The 24,304-nt window shown below is 41.3% G+C and overlaps 1 protein-coding gene across 1 annotated transcript in view; it reads right to left on the reverse strand.

Moving 5' to 3' along the window:
- Nucleotides 1-24,304, reverse strand: part of LOC118410873 (aminopeptidase N-like) — a gene marked incomplete in the record, with an annotated part of 44,385 nt that overhangs the window by 16,100 nt on the left and 3,981 nt on the right. Inside the window, 4 exon segments of the mRNA XM_035812744.1 lie at nt 1,059-1,213; nt 1,979-2,105; nt 3,250-3,385; nt 5,216-5,359. Coding sequence (XP_035668637.1) covers nt 1,059-1,213; nt 1,979-2,105; nt 3,250-3,385; nt 5,216-5,359 — 562 coding nt within the window.

Consider the following 24,304-nt stretch of genomic DNA (forward strand, 5'->3'; position numbering starts at 1 on the left):
TCGCCCCCCCCCCCCCAAAAAAACGGGTTTACATGACATTTTAGAAGTTGATTGGTATAAATCACAAAATGCAGTTTCAGAATGATATAAGTACACGAGTTTGATACATAACTCCATTCATAGTATCAATATTAACGTAATTACAATAAGATAGTTGAACTTGTGTCAGACAAGGAGGGTTGGGTCCCTTGTATTCCTATTATTGCATATACCTGAGTCTTGACATAAGATGTATTTCATTGTATTCACCTGTCCTCAAGCAACCTAGATATCTCCAATATGAACTCTCTACCATGAAGTGACCACAAAAGAACTATGTAATGTCTTTATGAATCATGCAAATATTAGGTATCAATTAGAATAACGCACATTTTGGTATATGCACCTGGCCAAGGGATATCTTCACCTCCAACATGACTGGTACTTTACCAGTGCTTGTGTAGCATTTAGCAACAGCTATATCAACTTGCGCGTAGATAGTGTTTATAATGAGAAACTATTATTCACGTGTGTTTTTGTTAGTGCTTTGGAAATGTTTCCAGCACAAGAAAGAAAACACTGTGACAAATTGAAAACATATAGCTGACGTATTCCGTACCATAGACTGTGTTGATTTATACGTTCGCAGTAGCACTGTTTTTATGCCACCTCAGCTGCAAAAATTGTCTTTTTCATTTCAATGTCATGTTTGCACCGAACAATATAGTATCGACTTTCGAGGTATGACATCTTACGGTACGGTAATAAGGTGCCATATAGGTACCAGGTAACACACCATATACGTTACTCCCCAGGTGCAGTATAGTACCAGGTAGCGCACCTGTAATATGTAGTAACCAGCTGCTCTTGGGGGGGGGGGGGGACGAAAACGCTAAAGGGGGGTGAAAACGCTAGTGATCTAGCCCCCGGGGTCACACCGGAAAAAGACGCTAGGCGGCCCAAAATCTTTCCAGGTCTCGTTAAGACCTACCCACATACCAAATGTCAATACAATCCATGTAGGTCTTCCATGTTTTGATGCATGTCGACGGCAAAGAAACTGTGAAGAAAGAACGCACCTGATGAGCGAGTTCGTGCACAACGACGGTGGCAACCCGCTTCTTGTTGGACTGGGCATCCGTGGTAGGGTCGTACAGCAGCGCCGTCTCGCGGTAGATGATCAAACCCCAGTTTTCCATGGCGCCGGCGGAGAAATCTGGTACTGCAACCATGTCTGCGTCATGGACACACAGAATACCCGTTAACAACTGGCCCCTCTACTGGTTATCTCTCTTGATTAGGCTTGTCCGTCAGGGCACCATTGACAGTGTAATGGGCGTTTTTCTCCTCACTTCTCGATTGACTGTTTTTGTCAGTTTTCACATAGTGTCATGCCAGTGCATTCTCTGACACTATACTCCCATATTTTCCGTCAAGTAACGTTAACGTTATCTCTCTTGAATTCTTTCCCCTGGCTAGTACTGTTTATTGTTATACGTGGCCGTACGACTCCAGTTTTCTTTTCTTTACTGTGGGTAAGAAACCTTAGTATGGATCGCACTTCAACAATTAAGATTCGATCTCTGGTTCTGACACTGTTGGTCTGGGAAAATCTATCAGACTTTACGTCAAATATCACTAAGACGGTGGCAGAAAAAAGAATGCCAAGTATGTTAATTATGAACCCTTAACTATGATAGGTAACAATCTTGAGATATTTACCTTTATTGAGCTGGTTGAGATTACCAGATCATAAGTATAATCTCCAAGAAGATCCTACAATGGCATAAATGAGATAGTACCAAACTGATCAAGGAGTGTAGTCAGCCAAAAGGTGTCCATTTGCCTTGTAGTGAAACAAACTCCTAAGCCAGCTTTACTCCTCTACCAGCTTTTGATACTATCTTTTTCTTATGCTACCGTAGGATCTGCTTGAAGATTACATATTAAGTAGAACTTAAGAGGTAAAACTTGGACAATAAGAGTCTATAAAACTTGCCAGATTTGGGAAGTGGGTATGTGACGTCATAATAATCCTCCAGGTAGGTAAGGGATCTGTTCCCGATGTCCAGCGCGTAGGCCGCCGCGCCGCTGTCGATGGCCTCTTTCCGCCCCCACACTCGCAGCTACCGGGGTGAGATAGCAGAAAAGTAGTGATGAAATCTCAAGAGTAACGACAAAACTGGTGAAGACTAGTACTATGCCAGTATTCAGTAACGCAAAAGTGGCGATAAGAACATATACCAGAGCAACGTCAAGTTAGACAACAGCAAGTAAATTTTATGGACGACATCATCGAGCTCATTAATTTTCGCCTGATTTCAGAAAAAAAAGTTTCTTCTTTGGAGATGGTGACAACATGACGGGAAAATATAGGTTGTGTTGTACCTTATCATTGTACTTGTAGAAGCAACACTATTGAGGCACATCTAGCTACGGTGTAGTTACTAACTTAGTGAGTGATACTAGTCACACTAGTTTAACATTTACTACACCAGTTCACTTCTTGAATACAGGAATGAATGATATGTTGGCTGTGATATCATGTTTTGTTCTTAACCATCTTGTTTTTATCACCCTGCCTTACACTTTTCGCAGTCTGACGAGCATGGCATTCATAAAATTTACTTGCGGAGGCCTTAGGTCACGAATCGACGAGTGATGGCTTGTTACTTGAGCAACGTATGGAAGCTATTCACAAATATTGAAATGACAGCCATGCAGCAACAAAGCCACAATACTACAGTACAGAACAAAGTTGTCTTGCTGCAAGGCTTGGAGAATCTCTATCTTATAGATACCATAGCCTCTGAGCAAAGGTTATGTCCATTCTGCCCAAATCATAATATAAGATGAATTTCACTTTATAATGGAATGTTCTAGATACGCTAATTTACGTAATGAAATATTTATATTTCTCGAATCAAGTACAACAGAATTCAAGAGACTCGATGCTACAAACGGATTTGTATATATCTTTAGATGTCAGAACTCCCATAATGCAAAAATAGGCAAATATATCAAAGACTGCTTTGTTATTAGAAAGAATACCGATACCAATGATTAGCCCACTCCATTGCAATACTATATCAAAGAATAATGTTAGCCCTTACTGTTATGTTAATTAGGTCATTAAGCTTTATCCTATACCCCTATTCTGTACTTTGTGTGATAGTATTTCATCATGTACAATTGTCGTGCAATAAAGTTCTTCTGTATAAAGTTCTTCTATAACATTTCTTATCTTCTTATTTCCCGCGGTTTACGTACCGTGACGCCATTGGCTGTTGTCAACTCGATGTAGCCGAAGTCGCAGACGATAAAGGCCAGGAGGTATGTGGGCATGCGCACTGTAGGCTGGAAATGCGCAGTTGTCCAGCCAGCTTCAGGTGTGTTGGTTATGTTCCTAGGAATTATTGATAGATTAGTTGATAAGTATCAATCATCGAGAGGTAAACAATGATTTACACGCTAATGTCTGTACTTACTTACTTACTTACTTGGGCCTACTGCCCATCCTTGGGCATAGGCCACGAACTAGCTGCTTCCACCTCTGGCGGTCCTGGGCTATTTCTTCCAGCTGTCCCCATGTGTAGCCAGACTCCCTCATGTCCGCCTCCAGGCTTCGCCTCCAGGTGTTTCTAGGTCTTCCCCTCTTGCGCTTTCCTGTGGGGTTCCATGTGAAGGCTTCCCTCACTGTGCTTGAGGCTGGCTTGCGCAGGGTGTGACCCACCCAGGTCCACCGCTTACGTAGTATTTCTACCCCTACTGGTACCTGTCCGGTGCGTTGCCATAGTTCTTCATTACGGATGGTATTTGGCCAGTAGATTTTCAATATCTTCCGTAAGCAGGTGTTGATGAATGTTTGTACTTTCTTTGTTATGCCAGCTGTTGTTCTCCATGTCTCAGCACCATACAGTAGAACAGGTTTTACCATGGTATTGAACATCCGGATCTTGGTATGTCTGTAGCTACCTGTATTTCCTGAGAAATGTGCTTTGTTTGTTTGAACCTTTGTTTATTCATGAGAAGCTCAAATCGGCCAGCAGGCCGCTTTTCATTGAGGTCATGAGGGAGGTCAGGGTCATATAAAATATAATACAGATACAGATTTACATTGAGTACTATTAGATTCATCAACCTATATCACTACACATACATTGTACAAAACATATAGTGGTGCAGATGGCTCAGTGTTCATAGTCCGTGTCCGTTCGTTTTGGTCAATAACTTTTACTTCAAGAGTTTCTTAAAGCTGGTCAGATTTGGAGCCGTACGTGCAGACGTCAAAGTTGGGTTACTCAGGAGGGTCATAGAAACGACTAGTGCCACCTAAAATCCTTTTAAATCATTCTTTTCCTTGTAAACGTTGACTCAATCTGAACTCTTTTTTGTTATTGCTTGATCAAAATCTGTTCAGTTCAGTAGTTAAGTTGACGTAAGGTCTGATTTGAGTTAATATTGGGTCCCGCAGATGTATACAGAAGGTCAAAGGTGAGGTTTCTTTCATAGATCGAGCTGGTTGAGCTGGTTGATACCTCGTTTTCTTTGAATTGCTTTAAAAAAGGCCATTGTGACTTTTTGACATTTAAGATTGAAATTATAAGTAGAAGCCGCTTAATTGCACGGCCTATTTGACAGTGAATTTTGAGCAATTATCCAGGTGGTGCAATAATGCGAAGTTATCTAGCTGGAACGCACTGGTTTGGGATTAAAAAATTTTGGGATTCCGTTCTGTTAACAGAAGTGTGCGTTAATCCGTTGTGCAATTAACTGGCTTTTACTGTACTTCTTTTCTAAAGCCTCGTTTCAGTGCACTTTAATATGCTTTGCTTAGCCAGTCATTGTCTAACTGTAGTATCTACCAAATTGAGTTAATTTACAAGTTTTATTGCAAATTCTTGCCCGGGGGCTTATTGCAAATGACAAAAATGACATACAAATAATGGTAATATACAAATACAAATAACAGTATAGTAAGCGACTGCTCTAGTCTAACTTAAGTGAAAGATGTAACTTATTGGGTTTGACTTCTTTTTCTGAGACAATGGAAGACGAAACATCCCACTTTTTCTGTAATGTGTGGGTTTTGCGACGTTAAAAGGACAGTAGTTTTCTTTTTGTCTGTAGACGTGGAGATGTTAGGATAGAATTTGGTGGCTTCTTTTAAGAGCTCTTTTCTCTCTTGATCATAGAAGGGGCAGTTTGAAATAAAATGTGTTTGGTCTTCACGTACCTGTCGATTGGCATGTTGCTGAGAGCGCTCAGTCCTGACTTATGTTGGATCGTGGTGGTGAAGTTAGCCTTGAACGCCGGCTCGTCAAAACATGGGAATGCTTTCCTAGCGTCCGTCGGTTGCATCTGGGTGGTGGCCAAGTATCTGTGGAAAAACAGACAGTTACGTGTTAGAGTTACGGAACATTGCTGAGAGCCTGACACCTCTCCCGGTGACAAATGGGTCATAATTCCTTCTATTGCCTGTGATTTTTGTCAGCGAGAGGGCTTCTCCACCACCCGAAGCCGCAGTGCGATCTGAGAAGGGTGGTGAAATTCCCCACAATTCCGCCTGGGGACGCAATTCTACCACAATGCTGCCTTGTGACAGGCTATTGTCCGGCCTGCAGCAGGTCATGGCAACGAATTTCAGAGATACAGAACGGATTTTCTTTCTTTTTGTGTATTTTATAGTCTTCTAAGTCATACTTATACGTATTACGCAATATCTAAATTATTTTTAAAAAATCGGGGAAAATAACGAACCGCGCAGTGACGCAAGCTTGACACAAGTGCGGTGGGAGCGCACCTTAAGGCTTTGGTCCCTGCCGGGCTGTTCACGAGCTGTTTTGGGGCACTTTCTGGCATGCCCCCTACGTGGCCCCGTGGGACACCTTGCGGCTCCCGGGGTATTTTTGGCCCGGTCGAGCCTTGCATACCCCAATATTTCACATTTACGTTATATTGTCTGTGATTTTGATTTGATTTATATTGGCTGTGAAAGTTTAAAGTCTGCTCTAGTCTTTTCCTCATCTTCAATGCCATTCTTTACTTTTTTAAAACAAATCACTGTAGCAATATACAAAAAAAAAACATGATATAAATGTTGGTTGGATCAAACAAAGGTTAAGCAAGAGGTTTACAAAATGTTGCCTTACATTTAGACGCTCGCCTTTGTTATTTGGATTTCTAGCGCAACCAGTCCTGATTATTGTGAATAGTTTAAACCACCCTGACTACATTTACCCAGTTCAGGTCCCTTCACTGCTTGTTGTCTTGTAAATATTTGTCTGTCAACAAGCGTCAAGTACCTGGGTGGGTGGGGCAACCTTTGCAGTTCTTACAAATGTAAAATTTATCGGAGATAAGACAATTCGTAGGCGTGACTTGTTAAAGTGTTTTTATTTGAAAAGACCACCGACACTTTCAACCATCTTGTGGCGTCGGATGTGGCGTAACTGGTAGAGCGTTCGGCTCGGAATCTATAGGTCCTGAGTTCGATCCCCGCCGTGCCCCCGACGTTGTGCCCTTGGGAAAGGCACTTAACACGACCTTCCTCACTTCACCCAGGTCTAAAAATGGGTACCTGACTTCGGGTGGGGAGGTAAAAGACTACCTTTACCTTCTGTTTGTACCGTGTATGTTGCATTGCTAACTAGAGTTCGGCGACCTCATACCTCCATGAAAATTTAGAGCTTTTGTAAATTTCATGCAAATGACTAAGACATTAACATAATTTATGCATGGTGTTGTTCATCATTGACAAACGTACACATGTCACAATTATAAAATTCCCATTATTAATCATAAAGCGGTTTTGCAATTTTTACATAAATTATGCAAATAAGTTCCTCATTACCATATTTAGTATCTGCTTATATTCCACCTATCATAATTAACATGTGTTACATTTATTGAAGTCCAGTTATTGAAAACAATGGAATTATACAATTTCCTCATTAATTATGCAAATTAAGTCCTCATTTGCATAACATGTATATCATTATGAACATCTTTGCCTAAGGTACCCGCATGCCTAATATGATGCAAATCCGTCAATCCTTTCTGCAGTTATCCTCTTTGGAATGTCTTGACAAAAACGCCCCTGCAGTTCCTAAATTAAATGTTAGGGGGCTGAAATTTGCTCCACTTTGTCATGACACTGAAAGCTATCTACCACTCAAATGTCAAGACCATATCACGTCAAAGACAAGAGATACATAGAAAAAACTGCTATGATTGAATGTTGTCATTAATTATGCAAATCTGCTCCTACTTTGCATAATTAGCATATCATCTTGTACAACATTGTCCAAGGTACCTACATTCCAAAAATCATGAAAATCAGTTGTTCCCTTCTTGAGTTATCCTTGTCAGAAGTTTTTGACAAAAATGCCCCTGCTATCCCAAAACTAAACGCTAGGGGGCCCAAACTTATGTCACTTCTTCCTGAGCACAAGAGCTTTCTAATACTCAAAAATCGTGACCATAGCATGTTCAGAACACCAAGATAGCAAAACCGGAAGTTGCGCTGCAGTACCAAGGGGAGCCGCTAGGGGACCCAAAATCTAATCATTTCCAGCTTTCATCACACCCTACAAACACACCAAGTATCAAACCAATCCACCCAGCCGTTCTTGAGTTATCTTGTTTACACACAGACAGACACACAGACAGACAAACGCGGGGTAAAATATAACCTCCATGACATTTCATGGAGGTAATAAAAGTTACATAATATAAAAATGTTCTGAAGTAGGTTTGATCTGCAAATGGGTCCAAAAATAGCGCATTAAGATTTTGAAATCGATAAGTTTTGGATGCACGATTCAAGCGCTACCATTGTTTCTACCCTAGAACTTCTAGTGGGTCCAAACTTGGACCATGTCCAAACTTGGACCATGTCCAAACTTGGACCATGTCCAAACTTGGACCATGTCCAACGCCTGACGCATAGAAGAGAGGCATTGTTGTTAGCTGCCGCCACAACAGCTACGTCAAATGACTAGGATGTTTTGTACCTCGGGTTAGCGCCTGTCTTTGTATAGCTTATTAGGAAAGAGTGCGTACACCTTCGCTAATCATTATACTGGAATTCACACAAGGATGGGAGAAAAACATCCTTGTCATGATTAAATGCTTCCTTGGGATGGAGTCGTTCGCTATGCTCTGCTTGAAATCTTGCCAATGTAAACCACCAGTGCTGCAAATTATACTCTCAAACGCCGCGTTAACCTGTCGAGTTGCTTGTTACATTTACATGAATGACAAATTATAGCTGGTAAAAGTCAAGAATTGTTGAAACATTCAAACGTACAAGGGCCAACGAGACAACGCCCCTTTTTCTAGTTTCTCTGTTTCACATGTAGTTTGGCTAATCTAACTCAGTCTATATAAAGTAATGATTTTGCAACAATGGTGCGGGTGATTACATGCGTTTGGAACAAACCTAGATTTCATATAATAACTGTCTTCAGAACTGTTAATTGTTGCAAAGTCAAAGAAACGCGTACTGAAAGATTTGTTCCTTTGTTTGGTAACTCAGTCTAGTTCAAAGCCTGTGACTGCAGTTCTGTGTTTATTTAAAGTTATATTTTTGCTACAATGGAGCAAGTTAGTACATATTGGGACAAACCTAAATTCTGTTACATTTTATTGATGCCCAACGGACTGTTAAGATGTTGTTAATTGTCGCGACCTCAGTCTTTCTCTTGATTTGTTTCTTTGTTTGTTGACGCATTATAGTTAAAACCCCGTGACTGTAGTTCTGTGTACTGGTACAAGGTACCATTAAAGTTATAGTTTTGTTACAATGGAGCAAGTTAGTACATACTGGGACAAACCTAAATTCTGTTACATTTCATTGTTGTCTAACGGACTGTTAAGATGTTGTTAATTGTCGTGACCTCAGTCTTTCTCTTGATTTGTTTCTTTGTTTGTTGACGCATTCTGGTTAAAACCCCGTGACTGTCGTTCTGTGTTCTGGTACCAGGCCGTACCATGACATCATTTATCATCGGATGGCACCTGCAAATAGACCGTCGTAAAACGGGTGTTTGTCGTAAACACTGCACGTAGCACTTTCTCTTCTTCTTCTTTGCTTTGCGACAACACAATTTGGCAAAGGCTCAACAGAAAAGCACTTTTCGGTGTCAGTTCGAAAGGGTTTAGTTAAAATGACCAGAGTACATCTGAAATGCGTGTATCTAGTACTACTTGATATGATGCAAAGAGTTCCGCGACCTCATACCTCCGTGAAATATTTAGAGTTTTTGCAGATTTTGTCTAAGGAACCTACATACCAAAAATCATGCCAATCCGTTGTTCCCTTCTTTAGTAATCCTCTTCAGAAGTATTCGACAAAAATGCCCCTGCTATCCCAAAGCTAGCCGCTAAGCACAAGAGCTATCTAACAACCAAAGATCTATAGTTTTTTTTTTCAGAACGTGAGATAGCAGAATCGGAAGCTGCACTGCAGTACCAAGGAAAGCCGCCAGGGGGGCCAAATCGAACCATTTCAAGCTTTCATCACACCCCACCTATACAACAAGTATTAAAACAATACACCCAGCCGTCCTTGAGATATCTTGTTCACATGTACACACACACGCACACACATACACACACACACACACACACACACACACACACACACACACACACACGCACACACACACACACACACACAGAGAGACAGACACACACAGACAGACAGACACAGACAGACTAACAAACGCAGGGTAAAACATTACCCCCAATGAATATTTCATGGAGGTAAAAACCTTAGATACACTATGACAAGCAGAAACATGTCTGGGAACTACCATCCCTTCTTGAGGGAGGGGAAAGTTCTTCTCATTTTCTGATTTTCTTCTTAGTTTAGACCAGCGTTGTATCTTTATCTTTGAGCCAGTCGTGTTATCTTGAATCGGAAGCCTATCACCGAACAAAACGTTTCATTCCAATCCTCTTCACATAATGTAAACACTCCGTCCCTTGTTCCCCTACCACTGCTGATAACACGTTATCTGTAGAGATAAGATACGGACGTCACGACACAGAGTTTCCCAATAACGTTATCAGCATCAAATCCTCACACGCAATGGCCAGAAGGGCGTTCTGTTTACCGTAACTCCTCCTATATGTGCACAGCACTTATTACGTGGACATACGGTACCAGAAAAGACTGGAAACACTCCCTATCTTTATATTTACAACCCTTCTAATCTATATATGTGGTATCGTTTCCGATATATGTGCACAACGCTAAGACCACAAATCTTACGCTCATTATGTGGTTCCCTTTTCGTTCTAAATGTATTACTCTGAATAGTTGATTCCGTATTCTATTGAGAATATTGTTGCATCTCTCTAACTTCACACAGTGATGTCATTTATGACTTTTGAATGCCTGATACCGTACTTGTTCCAAAACGTTTCATTTTCTTATCATAAAATTTTTCAGTAAGTTAAAGTTTACCTTTTATCGACCAAAAGCACAAAATATACATTCTTTGCTTGAGTCTACTAGCCTTTCCTCAAGTTACCTCACGCTAATACTAAAAACTGACAGAGAGAGAGAGATAGAGAGTGTGCGTGTGTCTGTGTGTCTCTCTCTGTGTGTGTATGTGTGTGCGCGCATGTGTGTGATGGAACACCTGGATGGAGGATTGTCTTGATGAGCTGTAAATGATTACATTTTGCCCCCCCCCCCTTTACAACTTTCTAACGTACCGGTGTCGTACCGGGAGAAGTCACATACCGCCCCGCCTCCCCCGACACACCTGCGTCCCAGACTGACCGGGCAAACAGTTACACTCAAGTACCGGTCAATGGCGATAAATCATGGCGGGAAAATCTGTCGTACCGAAATTAGAGAAAGGACATATTGAGGTCAAGAGAACACCTGAACACACAGTCCCAGAAGCTGGACAGGTGTGAATTTCAAGGACGCATGCAACGGTCACCTTGGTGTAGGTAGAATACACTTATCAGAGATGTTTACAAGCCAAAACAAGAGTTCGGAGACCTCATATCTCCATGAAATAGTCTGATTATGTAAACGATTTCCACATCTACATAATATATGCTTGGTTATGTACACATTTAGATAACTTACTGTACACTAGTCACAATGTTGATTAATCGACTGTGCAATCATTTACAATTTAGAAGAATTATAGCACTTTTACATTATGCAAATTAGGGTTATGCTGACCACAAATACCTGGAAACACAAACGTACACACACACGCACACACAGACAGACAGACAGACACACCCAAAACTATATCTCAATTTTTCATGGAGATAATAACAGTCTCATACTCTCCAAGAAGATGGTTGGTGAAAATAATCGTGACCTTTTCCTTTCATCTTTTTTTATGGACAGACCTTTCCCAAAAAAAGTGAAAGAAATGGTGGAAAGGTCGGTCGATAAAAATACGAGGTTTTTCCACCAGCCTCTGCTTGAAGAGAATAGTATCACAGGTACAAGAGTTGGAAGTACAGTCAAACCTGCCCAAGACGACCACCTGGGGGACCGGAAAAAAACGGTCGATTTGGACAGGTGGTCGCTGAAAAGAGTATCGACTCAAAACATGACCGATGCAAAGTATAAATGGTTTCCGTTGTGTTTAATGGCAAATAGCAAGCACACTGCACGCACGCAAAGAAACGAGGTCTTTAATGTCAAATACAACACGCACACTGTAAACTGTAAATTTAACCCAAAATCCGACGCAAACTTGCCGATTTCGGCACAAAATCGCGCTAGTTATCATCAAAAATCGATGAAAACCTCAATTTTGAAAATGATGCGGTCGTTATGGGTCCCAATTCGGGCCGGTCGCGGTCGCGTTGGCCAGGTGGTCGTTGAGAAAAGGTCGCCTAATGCTTACGTCAATGGGAAAATAAATCGGGACCGAGAAAAAGCGGTCGAAATGGCCAGGTGGTCGCTAAGAAGAGGTGGTGGCTCTGGCAGGTTTGACTGTACATATGAATGTGGTAACGTGTTTCTCAGTTGAAAAACGATTACTAAGATTCGGTTAGGGCCTTCCCTCGGATAGGGCGTTAAATTGAAGCTCTGTTTTGTGGAGAGCCAAGCCTCGAGCACCCTCAAGACGTTACACATATCGAAAAAAGGATGTGAATGGTTCCCGGGATGAGTGGTTCAAACAGACAGCTCCTATGAAAGAGGCATCATTCTGTAAACGGCATCAGAGATGGACACAAGCTCAATATACTAAAGGACAAAACCTCCTCGATACATTGCATACACTTAACATCTTGTGTGTGTGGAGAGATTGTTTTTTGTGGGTAAGGGCGAGGGGGGGGCTCTTTATTCATTCTGAGAGAATTCAAGAACTTTTTCTACCCTGATGGAACTTTTATGCGGTCACTAAATACGACGGGATCTTCAATAGAAGTGGAAACTAAAGTTAGACCGGGTAGGCTAGTACAGAAATTACATTTTTGTAATTTAGCGTGGCATGTCTGCATGGATGATTTTCACCCGAAAAGGTTGATATAGCACACAATCTCAGGTGCAACACTACAAAGTTCCAACCTATATCAAAACGATAGGGCACCGTTACAAAAGAGAAAGACCAGTGCTTGTTGAAACGACCCTATCTGTTGACATATTACATAAGTGTTTGTCTACCTCTTCTCGAGGTTTATAGGCGTGATCAGTAATGTTTGTGGAGGTGGGGAGGGACAATATACTCTATGGGAGGGACTGTGGGTACAGCGCAGGTTGTGTAACAGGTGGTTGTCTTTGACAGAGCACGAGTTGACAAGGGCGTTACGTAATTAAAATCGACACGGACTCTGAACTACGTTCAAGAGTTCGAATGCCTTTCTTCGACCCACCTCCCCTTCTTCCTTCCTTCCTTCCTTCCTTCCTTCCAAGGAGGTTAAAGATCTTTCTTTAACCTCCTTGTTCCTTCCAACCTTCCTTCCTTCCTTGTTTTACTTTTTCACCTCCAATTTCTACTTTCTCTAGGCACTTTTGTAGTCGGTGATGGTATAAAGATAAGTATCAGTATAAGGTATTAATAAGAAAGAAGAAAAAGATTAAGATACGCCAAATAATGGCTATACCAGGCACTGAAGAAAACATCGCATGTTGTATAAAACGTCTCAACCAAAGTCATATCCGGTCGCTTTCAAGAGTATTTTTTGAATGTCACATTCTCTCTCCACGCAAGTCGCCACCTAGTTCTCACAACTCAGGTCACTCCGTGAACAAGATAGACTGATAGCCATCGAAAATTTGGTACGTGTGTTAACCTTTAAAAAGTAGTCATTGCTTGATGAAAATTCTATTGACAGTGTACATACGTGACTAATGAATCTCTTACCATCATGAACCATATTCTCTCTGTTTTCATTATTAAAGCTCACATCTTAAGTTTCAAACTCTTGTTATGAGCACCCTATTATATGTCTCCTTTCGCTAGGGTATATGCAAACACCAACGTGTGAGGTAATTTTTTTATCAGTTCCCTTTCACCTTTACAAGCCCTTCCCTTGTTGTTTGATTAAGCCTCGCATTCAGTAACTACTTAGTAACTACCTACCGGTCACGTGCTCGCTACCTGGCGCAGTTTTTTTACCTTTGCCAGAATGGCTAAGGTTATGTTTTCGGTTTGGTGGTGTGGTTCTCCCCGTTTGTGAGCAGCATAACTCGAGAGGACTTCGATGGATGCAGCTGATATTTGGTGGGTGGGTAGGGGTGTGGAAGACGAAGGTCGAGTTTGATAATGGGCCTCCTAGCGGCTTGCTAAGGTACTGCAGCAGGACCTTCATGCTTGATATCTCGCGTTCCGGACATGCTGCGGTCGTGATTTTTGAGCGTTAGGGAGCCCTTAAAGCAGGGAGTGATTGCTGCGAGTTTGGGCCCCCTAGCGGCTGGCTAAGGTACTGCAACAGGACCTGCATGCTTGATATCTCGCGTTCCGGACATGCTGCGGTCTGAAATTGAGCTTTCCTCGCAAAAATCTTGTAAAGGCCATTTTCAGTCTCAAACCCCTCATGCATTCAACTCTGTCTCCAAAGGCTCAGGTCAAACTATTTAGAACATGTATCAAACCTTTTATATCATATGGCTGTGAGATTTGGGGCAGAGCTAATTCAGATGACAATTACCCAGCAGAAATTACACAGAACCGATTTTGTAAAAAATATTCTGGGCGTACATAGAAATACAAGTAACATTAGGTAGTAGAGCAGAGCTTGGGATGTTCCCAATTGACTTATATATATATATCCATACGTACAGTCAAGTTTTGGCTACGCCTCAAACACTCGGACTTTTCAACACATCCCCTACCGTGAGTAGACGCTTTATTACTCTGTCACCAAATTGAATATAAACCGACGGACAGCTGTAAGAAATACTGGTTACAAGGCGTAAGGGAAAGTCTAAACGATATCGGTTACTCTTTTCTATGGAACTCTATGAATTCACAGTTAGACAATAAGCATATATGTAACGTTACATTGTTAAGAAAGAGGCTGGGACATGTAGATGTACATTTTTTCATAGACTGGCTACAAAAAACTAAAGAAGGAATATTCCATGGAAAATTATTAAAAAATTTCTAGATAAATATGTGGTATGGTGGGCTTTGTGCATAAATTTAGAATTAGCGCCCACCCCCTTGCAATTGAGAAAGGGTGGTACAAAAAGGTACTTTTGGGTGAAAGAATCTGTACCTATTGTATTTCAAAACCGGTGGAAGACGAAATACGTTTTATTTCAAACTGCCTCCCTAATGACCAGGAAAGTAAAGAGCTATTCGAAGAGGCCTGCAAAAGTTCCAAACGTTTACTGACGGAAATAAAACTATAACCCTGTTAACATCACATAACCCACTCATTACAGAAAAAGTGGGTCACCTTCCACTGCTTCCAGAAAGAAGTCAAACCCAATATGCTTAGATTGTAGCTCTCAGTAGTACTAGTACATATCATTACTAGAATAGCCACTTGTCTCTACTTGTCACCATTGTTATCTATACCAAAGTCTTTTATTTTCTGTATGTTTAGTATTCTGTATGTTCTATGTTGTAATTAGTCCTCGGGCAAGAACTTGCAATTTTTCTTTCGTTAAAATATTACAACAATAAAAACCTGTACACATGTACCTCTCCACCCTCCCTACAAAGACTTATGATTAGATTTTGGGCCCCTTGTAAGTCATTGGCATTAAATTTACACAAGTTCTTACTTTTTCATGGAGGTATTAGGTCACCAAACTCTAGTTGATAAGAGTTCGTGTGACTTAACATAGCATATGAAATAAAATTTTTATGTTTACAGACATCTTTCTACATAACAAACCTATATATATATAATTCACATTTCCTAGGCCGTGGGCCCTATGCTACAATATCTACAGATATATCTTCAATATATACATTAAGTCAGTTTATCTTGTTAACTTTGGCGTTCCACATTTGCCTATTTCTGGCTTGCCTAGCTACCAATTCGAAAGGTAAGTCACAGTCCATTAGGAGGGAACCTTCAGGCGGGTTTTCTCCTCCGCACACATAGGCCTTCAGGGTTCGCCTGACCAGTCTGGAGGGGTCCATGCAAAGAACGTGGCCCAGGTACCGGAGTCGTCTCCGGCGGATGGCTGCCACCAGGTTGAAGTCTGGGTGTGTTGCTGTGTCTCGGAAGTGTTTCTTTGTAATAACCTGTAGGCATCTGCTGTTAAAGCCGTTTATCATTCTCGTGACGTCCTGCGTTAAGTCCCATGCTTCACATCCATGTGTGAAGGTTGAACAAACAGAGGATTTGTACAGTCGGAGTTTCATTCTCTGAGGCAGTTACATAACAAACCTGGTTTATTTGGCAAAGGTATGTGTTCGTGGAACTCTAGTTTTTTTTCTATTTTGAATTTGGACAGACGAGGACAATGTGGCACTGCACTCAATTTTTATAGCTTATATTAACAGCACCACATATACGGTACAGACAGAAGGTAAAGGTAGTCTTTACCTCCCGACCGAAGCCAGGTACCTATTTTTACACCTGGGTGAAGTGAGGAAGGTCGTGTAAAGTGCCTTCCCAAGAGCACAACGTCGGGGGCACGGTGAGGACCTATAGATTCCGAGCCGAACGCTCTACCGGTTACGCCACGCCCGACGCCACTACCTGGCCCCGTTCCAGCGCCCCTTTGTACCGTCCAAACTCCTCAGGGAGTCAGATCCTGTAATACTTCCTTCTCTAATGTTTAGCTTTATCATTAAAGAGATTTCTACCAAGATAAATGTCCCAGTTAACGGGCGTCTTAACACAGACGTTACGTAATGTGTGTGTTTGCAATTGCAATACCAGCAACACCAAAACAGCGGTACAAGCCCCGTGAATAGTTTCGTATGGTCGGTTTGGGGTAGAGTCAATGCATTGTGCTATTACACAAAGAACTCTGATATTAGTAAAGTAGTAATAGAAGTTATCTGCGTATTAGATTGAATGCAGCCGTAGAAAGTACAAAAAAGGGTGATGGCATATTTTCATGCTATAATACGTCGACACAATGCGAAATACTGAGTATATCCCAAGGCTAAAATTTCCTAGGGTACAGCCTTTGTCAAATGTTAAATAGACGGTTCGGATTTTCTTAAGGCCTGTCCCATGTTTGTGTAATTGTCATGACAAACTTAATGTGTGTATCCTCGTTTAGAACACATTTAAGAAAGACACGCCTAAAATGTGTCGAGGTGTAGTGCTGAAGATTTCACATTTCATGAAACTAGTTCTGTGGTGAAACTGTTCCCATTTCAGCAAATATTGTTGATCCATAAGTAATATTTCTCGACTCAGAAGAAGGTTTGAAATAATAATCACGTGTATGTTGGTAGATATTATGCACCCTTGTACTTAATAAGTAGATTAGCCGTATAGAACTGTAATTATGTATCGGGAAATGCCATGCTTTGTACCTTGTACAAATGTTGCGCAATAAAGTTATCACTATGGAGGGAGTTATTATAATAAGATAAAGTCTCAGGGGTCAGTGTTTATGTCAGAATGCTCGGTGACGTTAATTTATGGGAAGTAGGATTTCTGTGACATACGTTTTAGACTTTTATTCGGACTTACTTTCTTTTCTTTTGTATTTTTATCATTACTGCCTGGATACCCATCTAAACGTGCAGCACAGCACCGACCATCAAAACATGTCTTGTTTGTTACTCTTTAAGTGATAACAACTTTGACAAGGTCAAGTTCAGGTCAGGTGAACTGTAATCCGGCCCCATTCAAATGCCCGGATGTGGTTTTCTCTTAGCTTTCAGTTTCCCATTAATCATGTTGCTAACATAACAGAAAGTTGTTTTTATCCTGTGCAGGTAACCAACATCCTTGTTCTAATCAAACAAATACTTTACTTGTGTGTGTTGGGGGTGGGGTTTGGGGGTGGTCAAAGATAGAATGCGTTTCGCAATGCATTCCTCAGGCACCATAACAATGCCAGCTAAAAGTTTGTAAGTTTTTTCGAGAACTAGTTGAGAACGAATATCATTTTCTGATTAAAGGTCCAAAAAAATTATCATATGTGTGATATACCATGCCGTTCAAGTGGTAAATTTATATTTGTATATCTACACCCCACCCCTCCAAAGACCAGGTGAGGTAGAGGAACTAGGTAGGCAGCTTTATGTAATATACTACATGTCTGTTTTCGTGTACAACAGGATTTCCACGCATAAGGCTTTTTGTGTGGGTTCAACTGAACTTTGAGAAAAAAAAGGTTTAGGAAGCTAAAGGTCACTCACACCTCGTGACGTCATTGCCCGTGACGTCAGTACACGTGACAGCCGTGTTCATGCAACACTGCTGCACATTACATCAGACAATATTCTTGTCTCAAATGGCACGATAGCTTGTAATGTTGTGTAATTAGTTACTAGTATTGTTACTCGTGATAAGAAAGTGCAACATAGATCTTACATCATGTTAGCACAATGTGATAAAAAAAAGTAAACATACATGTTATTACATCATGCATTGTGGACAAAAACGATCGACTATATCGTTTTGAGTTTTTGTATTCGAAATGATAAAAGAAGTTTCTGAGTGATGATGAACTGTAAACGATCAGTCGCCATCTTGGATCTATTACTCCTCCGAGCAGATGTTGGGTGGAATATACTGTAAATGCAGAAATGTTTGCGGTGGATAAATGTTCGCGGTTTTCGCGGCGGCCATTTCACCGCGAATTCAAAACCACCGCGAACATTTTTCCAGGGCATTAAGATAATACAATGCACAGTGCTACCGCGAAATTAAATCCGCCGCGAAAAGTCATTTTTCCCGCTACCGCGAAATTAAATCCCCGCGAACTTAAATGCATTTACAGTAGTTTTCTGACCATCTGCTTTTCTCTGTACAACCCCCACCCCCTACACCTACTGCAACTATTGGCACAGGGACACAGTCAGAGAACGTTAGATCACGTTATATTTTGTCCAACCCAACATCTGCTTGGAGATTTGGCGATAGACCCTCATTTACTGCATTCGTACGTTCAAAGCTCTCTGAATTTTACCCACATGTGTTTTAAATGACCGAAGTTGGAGACGAAATCGCGAGGTACGGTCGGGTCAAGTTCCTAGAGGTCACGGGGTCACACGGTTAATGGCGGGGAACGAAAATTAGACCGTCCATCGGTAATCAAAACCACGCGAGAGTTGGCGACCATTTCCCGCCCACACGCCGATTATGCACCTTTTCTACTAGATGAAGATCTTCGGGCGACCAAAATTGAATCTTGAATCTGTATAACCTGGAACATGATTTGCTTAAAGTATGATTTGAAAATCAACAAATCACACAAAAAAATGCCAGATTATTGCTACACGTTCTTTATCAATGTCTGAGAAAGTCGTACTGTAGATGGTTTTGGTCGTCCAGTAGTCGTACAACGATTGCCGCCCCAGCGGAAATAGGATATGAATAGATAGGGGGTCGCCAACCCGAATCTCTGTTTGTCAAATCCTGTTAGTTGAAGGGAGCACGCTGGCGGCTAAACACGCTATTAGAGATCACTTATAAGGCGGGGGGTCTGGCACTGTGAGTAGAAACAGGTGGAGGAAACGTGAAAGGTAAAAACAGGTCGCCCGTGTACAGTGATACCTGGGGCGAACTGTAATGTCTTTTTGATAGCTGATAGTGTAATTTGGCTATGTCATGACTTGCTATCTTAAATTTCGCAAAGTTGTCACAATACGTCTAACAATTACCGTGTGAGGATGCCGAATGTATTTGCTACATTAAGACTAGATCCACGATACTTAACGTTTTGTCTTTGTTGTGGCCTGTAGCTCGGTTGGGCTAAAACGTCTTCTTTCTTCATAATATATGCAATTCATAAAAGTAGGTTGTCATCCTACCAGAAAAAGCATAACGTTAATATTTGTTTAATCGTTGATTGTGCAAGGTGGAATCGCAGAAGTTCGCTTTTTTTTTAGCTAGCCTGGATGTCAAACTGTTTCCGGGGCCTGTTTCTGACAGCCTTTATGTTTAGCTCGCATCTCTTTTATTTTCTTCACGAGCGCTGTAATTAAAATCAAACCCGTGAAAAATTACCCGGTGTGCGTTCATGAAGGTATGGCTACAAGGCCAGTTTTCCGAATATCTGGATGGACCCCTTTTCGACAAGTGTGTTGGGGTATTTATTGTGCAGTTGTTCAATGATCTAGGCTCCCTTGACGCAGGACTGAAGAGTAACGCCAGTTCACCTTTATCCGCGGGGTAACCTATATCCGCTGTATATAGAAAAAACAAGGTATTTATGGATAGCAAGTTGACGGTGGTTTCAAACCGTATATTGGATATCTTGCAATTTGAAACGTCCGTTGACTTGATACTGTATCCCTAATTACCTTGTTTTTTAAACAACGGATATAGGTTACCCCACGGATAAAGGTGTACTAGCGTTAATCATTCCCCTTGAAAATACGCAAAGGAAGCTAAATTCAGCCAGATGATCGAGTTCGTTTTAGTCGATCAGCTTGGTCAGATGTGGCACAGGTCATTCTCAATGTTATATACTCCGTGTGGGAAGAAAATATTTTCAGGCAATTTTATACGTCAGACAACGTTACCAATTTAGCTACACGTTACACATGTGCGTCATGGCGGAAAGGAAAATGGAAAATACGCTGCCGGCCAAGCACACTATCAGGAATCATTTACGCAGTGTGTGTGTGTGTGGGGGGGGGGGGGGTAGTTACAAGACTTAGTGGAAACACATGAGAGGAACTTCAGTGATCTTTGCCGGATAAAACTTCAGACATGAAAGACAGTTCAGTGTCTCTGTCACACATACTCTCTCTACACACACACACACACACACACACACACACACACACACACACACACACACACACACACGCATACACGCATACACACACACAATCCCACATCACACACACACACACACACACACACACACACACACACACACGCAAACACGCATAAACACACACACACAAACACACACACACATGCACACACACACACACACACACAAATACGCACACACATACACATGTAAACACATGCACATGCAAACACACACACACACAAACACACACACCTGCAAACACGCATAAACACACGCGCACACACACATGCAAACACACACACACATACATACATACATACTAACATCGACACACACACAAACACACACACACAAACACACACAGACAAACACTAACACAGAAAAACGATCGGTCTATGCTACCACCCCACCCCCCGACACACACACACATGAAGACACAAACCTACGAAAAAAAAATGCAACTTGCAAAGCCCTACTGTTTTTAAGTAAACTAGTAAAAGCAACGATACTTCTAAACGCCTGATGACATGAAGACATATTTCTAAATCAGGAAAACGTAGATGTATGTAGGGTCGTGCCCTCGTTTCTCAACTACGACAGTTCCCAACAGCCTCCTGTCCCACGAAATGCCAAGTATGACCCGATAAAAGACACCTCGTGAGAACTGCGAAACTCCAGACTTTGAGGCATTGGAAATGTGACATGTTCCTGAACTTGAGCGAGACGTTGACAGACACCAGACAGAGCTGAGAGGTACGCTGTCGTCATCAAACGTCACTAAACGCCAAGATAGAAATCTGGGGTCAAAACATCTGTCAGGGAAGAAATCGTCAAATACAAACTGAAGTTGTAGTTTGAAATGTTCCTTGTGCGTAAACAAAGGGCGTAATACAGTCAGTTTTTCAATTAAACAAAACTTGCGTGTTCTCAATTCTGCAATAGTATGACTTTCCTTGTCATGTGGATTATTTGCCGTTCCTGAGGTTCTAGATAGTATTAATAATGCTGTAAGTCTTACTTTTATTCGTTTGCCTGTTTGTCCGTGTGTCCGTTTGTTTTAAAACCGTGTGTCAAATTGGATAAAAATCCGCCAAAAGTCGATAGAAAATAGCCGTTTTACCTTACGTAATGCTGTGTACCTAAACCCTGTATGTGCACCTGATGTAAACTGTTTAAGGATAATTACATATCCATTCTCAAAGATGACAATTTCGTTGACCTGCCAGTTGAAAATTGAGAAAAGTTACAAATAGACTCAAATATGTGAGTTCTCATCCCTACCAAGAGGACAATTAACTACTAAAAGACAGTTGGGTACACGTATATCATACAGATAACTGACAGTAATTGAATAGGTGCAGGTCCAGGACTTGTACTTAAACTGTTAAATCAGTACCTGTTTTTTGCTCAGATACACATCTTTAGTTTTGTGAAGTAAAATTACTACTTGTATGAAAATAGTAATTTCCTCCATATCATAAAGTACTTTTCCTTGGTCCTTTATATTGTAAATAAATCAAATTCCACAAGTGTTTAGCCCAGTGTCTAGTAGTGGTGCGTACCTAAACTCAATTTCAGGTTCAGGTCCGGATTCAGGTCCAGCAGTTCAGGTTCAGGTCCTGACTTAAAGTCCGGACCTGAACCCATCATCGCATATTATGAACATTTTTTTAGGGGGAGGGGGGGGGGGGGGGGTGCACATAAAATGCATGTAGCATGAATTGAAATGCAATATGAAAAATACATGAAAATGATAGACAGCCAGTGTGACAGACAGCTGTTTTTTTTCCAGTGTCTATGGAAGGTTTTAGATGGTTTAGAACAAAAAAAAGGATATTAGTGACAGATTGCTTTTTGCAAGTCCGGACTTGGCTCCGGACGATTAGGTTTTTTTTTGGACTTGGACCTAAACATTTTTAGGTCCAATTCCAAGTCCGGGCTTTAGGTAAGCACCACTAGTGTCTAGACTCCTTTTCCCTTCTAAATTCAAAGTGACCAGTGTTATTTGACCTTTAATTCACCCCTACCGAAACGATATTCGAGCCAACGCAGGGCATGACGGGAGGTTCTCGAAAGGTCATGTCGACTGGAAGTTTAGGCCAACATGGCTGCCAAGATGTCCGTTTACATTTCATGCTGACATTTAACACCAGGTAACTATCTTGTTCTTTTTTTTTAAATGATAGCAACTTAGAGCCCATTTCAAGTCACCGCACCACCTTTTGTTATAATATTTGTAATATTTTCGGATTATTGTCATATGATCATAAAATGTTGTAATTTTTGATAGATATTTTGATAAAAAAATAAGCACAGTTGTTCTAATAGCTTGCAAGGATTTATGAAGTTGCCATCAGATAGAAACTATATTCGTCAGATGATTCATAAAGATCAACATGTAACACGCATCGTTGAATAATATTTGATTTTTCTTGAAAGACATCCTAATATCAGACTATCTTTTTTGATACAAAAAGTGATCCAGAAATAAGTGATCTAGAATTTAATAAAAAAAAGGAGTTGATATGTGCACTCTTTGATTATGTCACGAAAATACACAACGAACAAGTATAGGAAAAGTCGGTGAATGAACTGTAGAAAAGTATCATGACATTAACAACTGTTTCCGTGACACACACTCGTAGTTTTGGCACCTGTGCATCAAGGATATAAAGTCCAGGAGACGCGCACAGACTTGTACTTGTAGCTGGGAGCTACGGTGGCGACTGAAGAAATTGGCTGAGACGTCTCCAAATGTCGGGGTCTCAAATTTTGTAAAATAAAACTGCGTCGACAGTTCCATGGGTTATTACCAAGGTCGGGTGTAGTCAAGGTCAACTATGAACGAAGCCATGTGTAACACCGCACACACACCCTACTTCAAGTCATTTTCCTATATAGTTGACCCGTGCCATCTAAATCAAACCTTACGGCAATGGCCGACTCAGCAAAGGCAAACGAAGATCGGTTATACTAAGTTACAGCTTCTTGGACTTAAAAGCTCAGACATCTTGAAAACGGTCTTTCTGAATTTTGAGTTGAACGCAAATCCAGTCACACTTACGGAATACATTAGAAACCGCTTAATTGCACGGCCTACTTGCCATTGAATTTTTGTGCAATTATTCGACAGGTGCAATAATGCGAAGTTATCTAGCTGGACCGGGTTTGGGATTTGAGGACTTCCTACAACGTATGATCCACTGCTTACTGAGTCACGTGTCCTATCTGCATAACGTGACGTCACGACAGGAGTGGATTGTTCATTGCTTGACAAAGACTGATGCTGTTCAGTCGAAAATTTGGATGAGTCCAATTTTTGTGTTGGATCTTACAGTATTCCCAGCAGACAAGTCAAGTCAAGTCAGGACATGACGGAATAATGACGTATGTAACCTGAGGAATTTACCAGATAGGCGCCAAGTCAGTTCGCTCGTAAGTCAGGAGCATCTCCCGGGACGCATTCTTCGCTTATGGCGCATAACAGGAACGCAATCCAGCGATAAATCGACTTCTTTCCCGCAGTTTCTTAAACAGAACCATATTTCGGGGGTAAAAGCCGTAATGTGGACCACAGAAGCCTGATCTATCATGCATGCGTGGGTGATACGGAAAGGACAGGTTGTCAGACTGATTGATGGATTGATGGTACAGAAGGGTTTGATGTTCGATAATACCCCATTCCACTAAAGGTGGTATCTCACTGCACTTGGGGCACCGGTGCGGCACTGCGGGGTTCGATAGGTACTCAACGAATTTCAGAGATTAAGAAGGAATTTTCTTACGTTATGTGTATTTTCTTGTCTTCTAAGATATACATTACGTACTACGCAATATCTAAATCATAAAAGAAAATCGGCGAAAAAAACACAACAGTGAGTGAACCCACAGTGCCGTACCGGCGGCAAACTCACTGCGACTGTATTGCGATCTGAAATTTAACATAGCGTTCAGATAAAAAGAAATAAT

This window comes from Branchiostoma floridae, chromosome 3, assembly GCF_000003815.2.
Source record: "Branchiostoma floridae strain S238N-H82 chromosome 3, Bfl_VNyyK, whole genome shotgun sequence".
NCBI lineage: Eukaryota > Metazoa > Chordata > Leptocardii > Amphioxiformes > Branchiostomatidae > Branchiostoma > Branchiostoma floridae.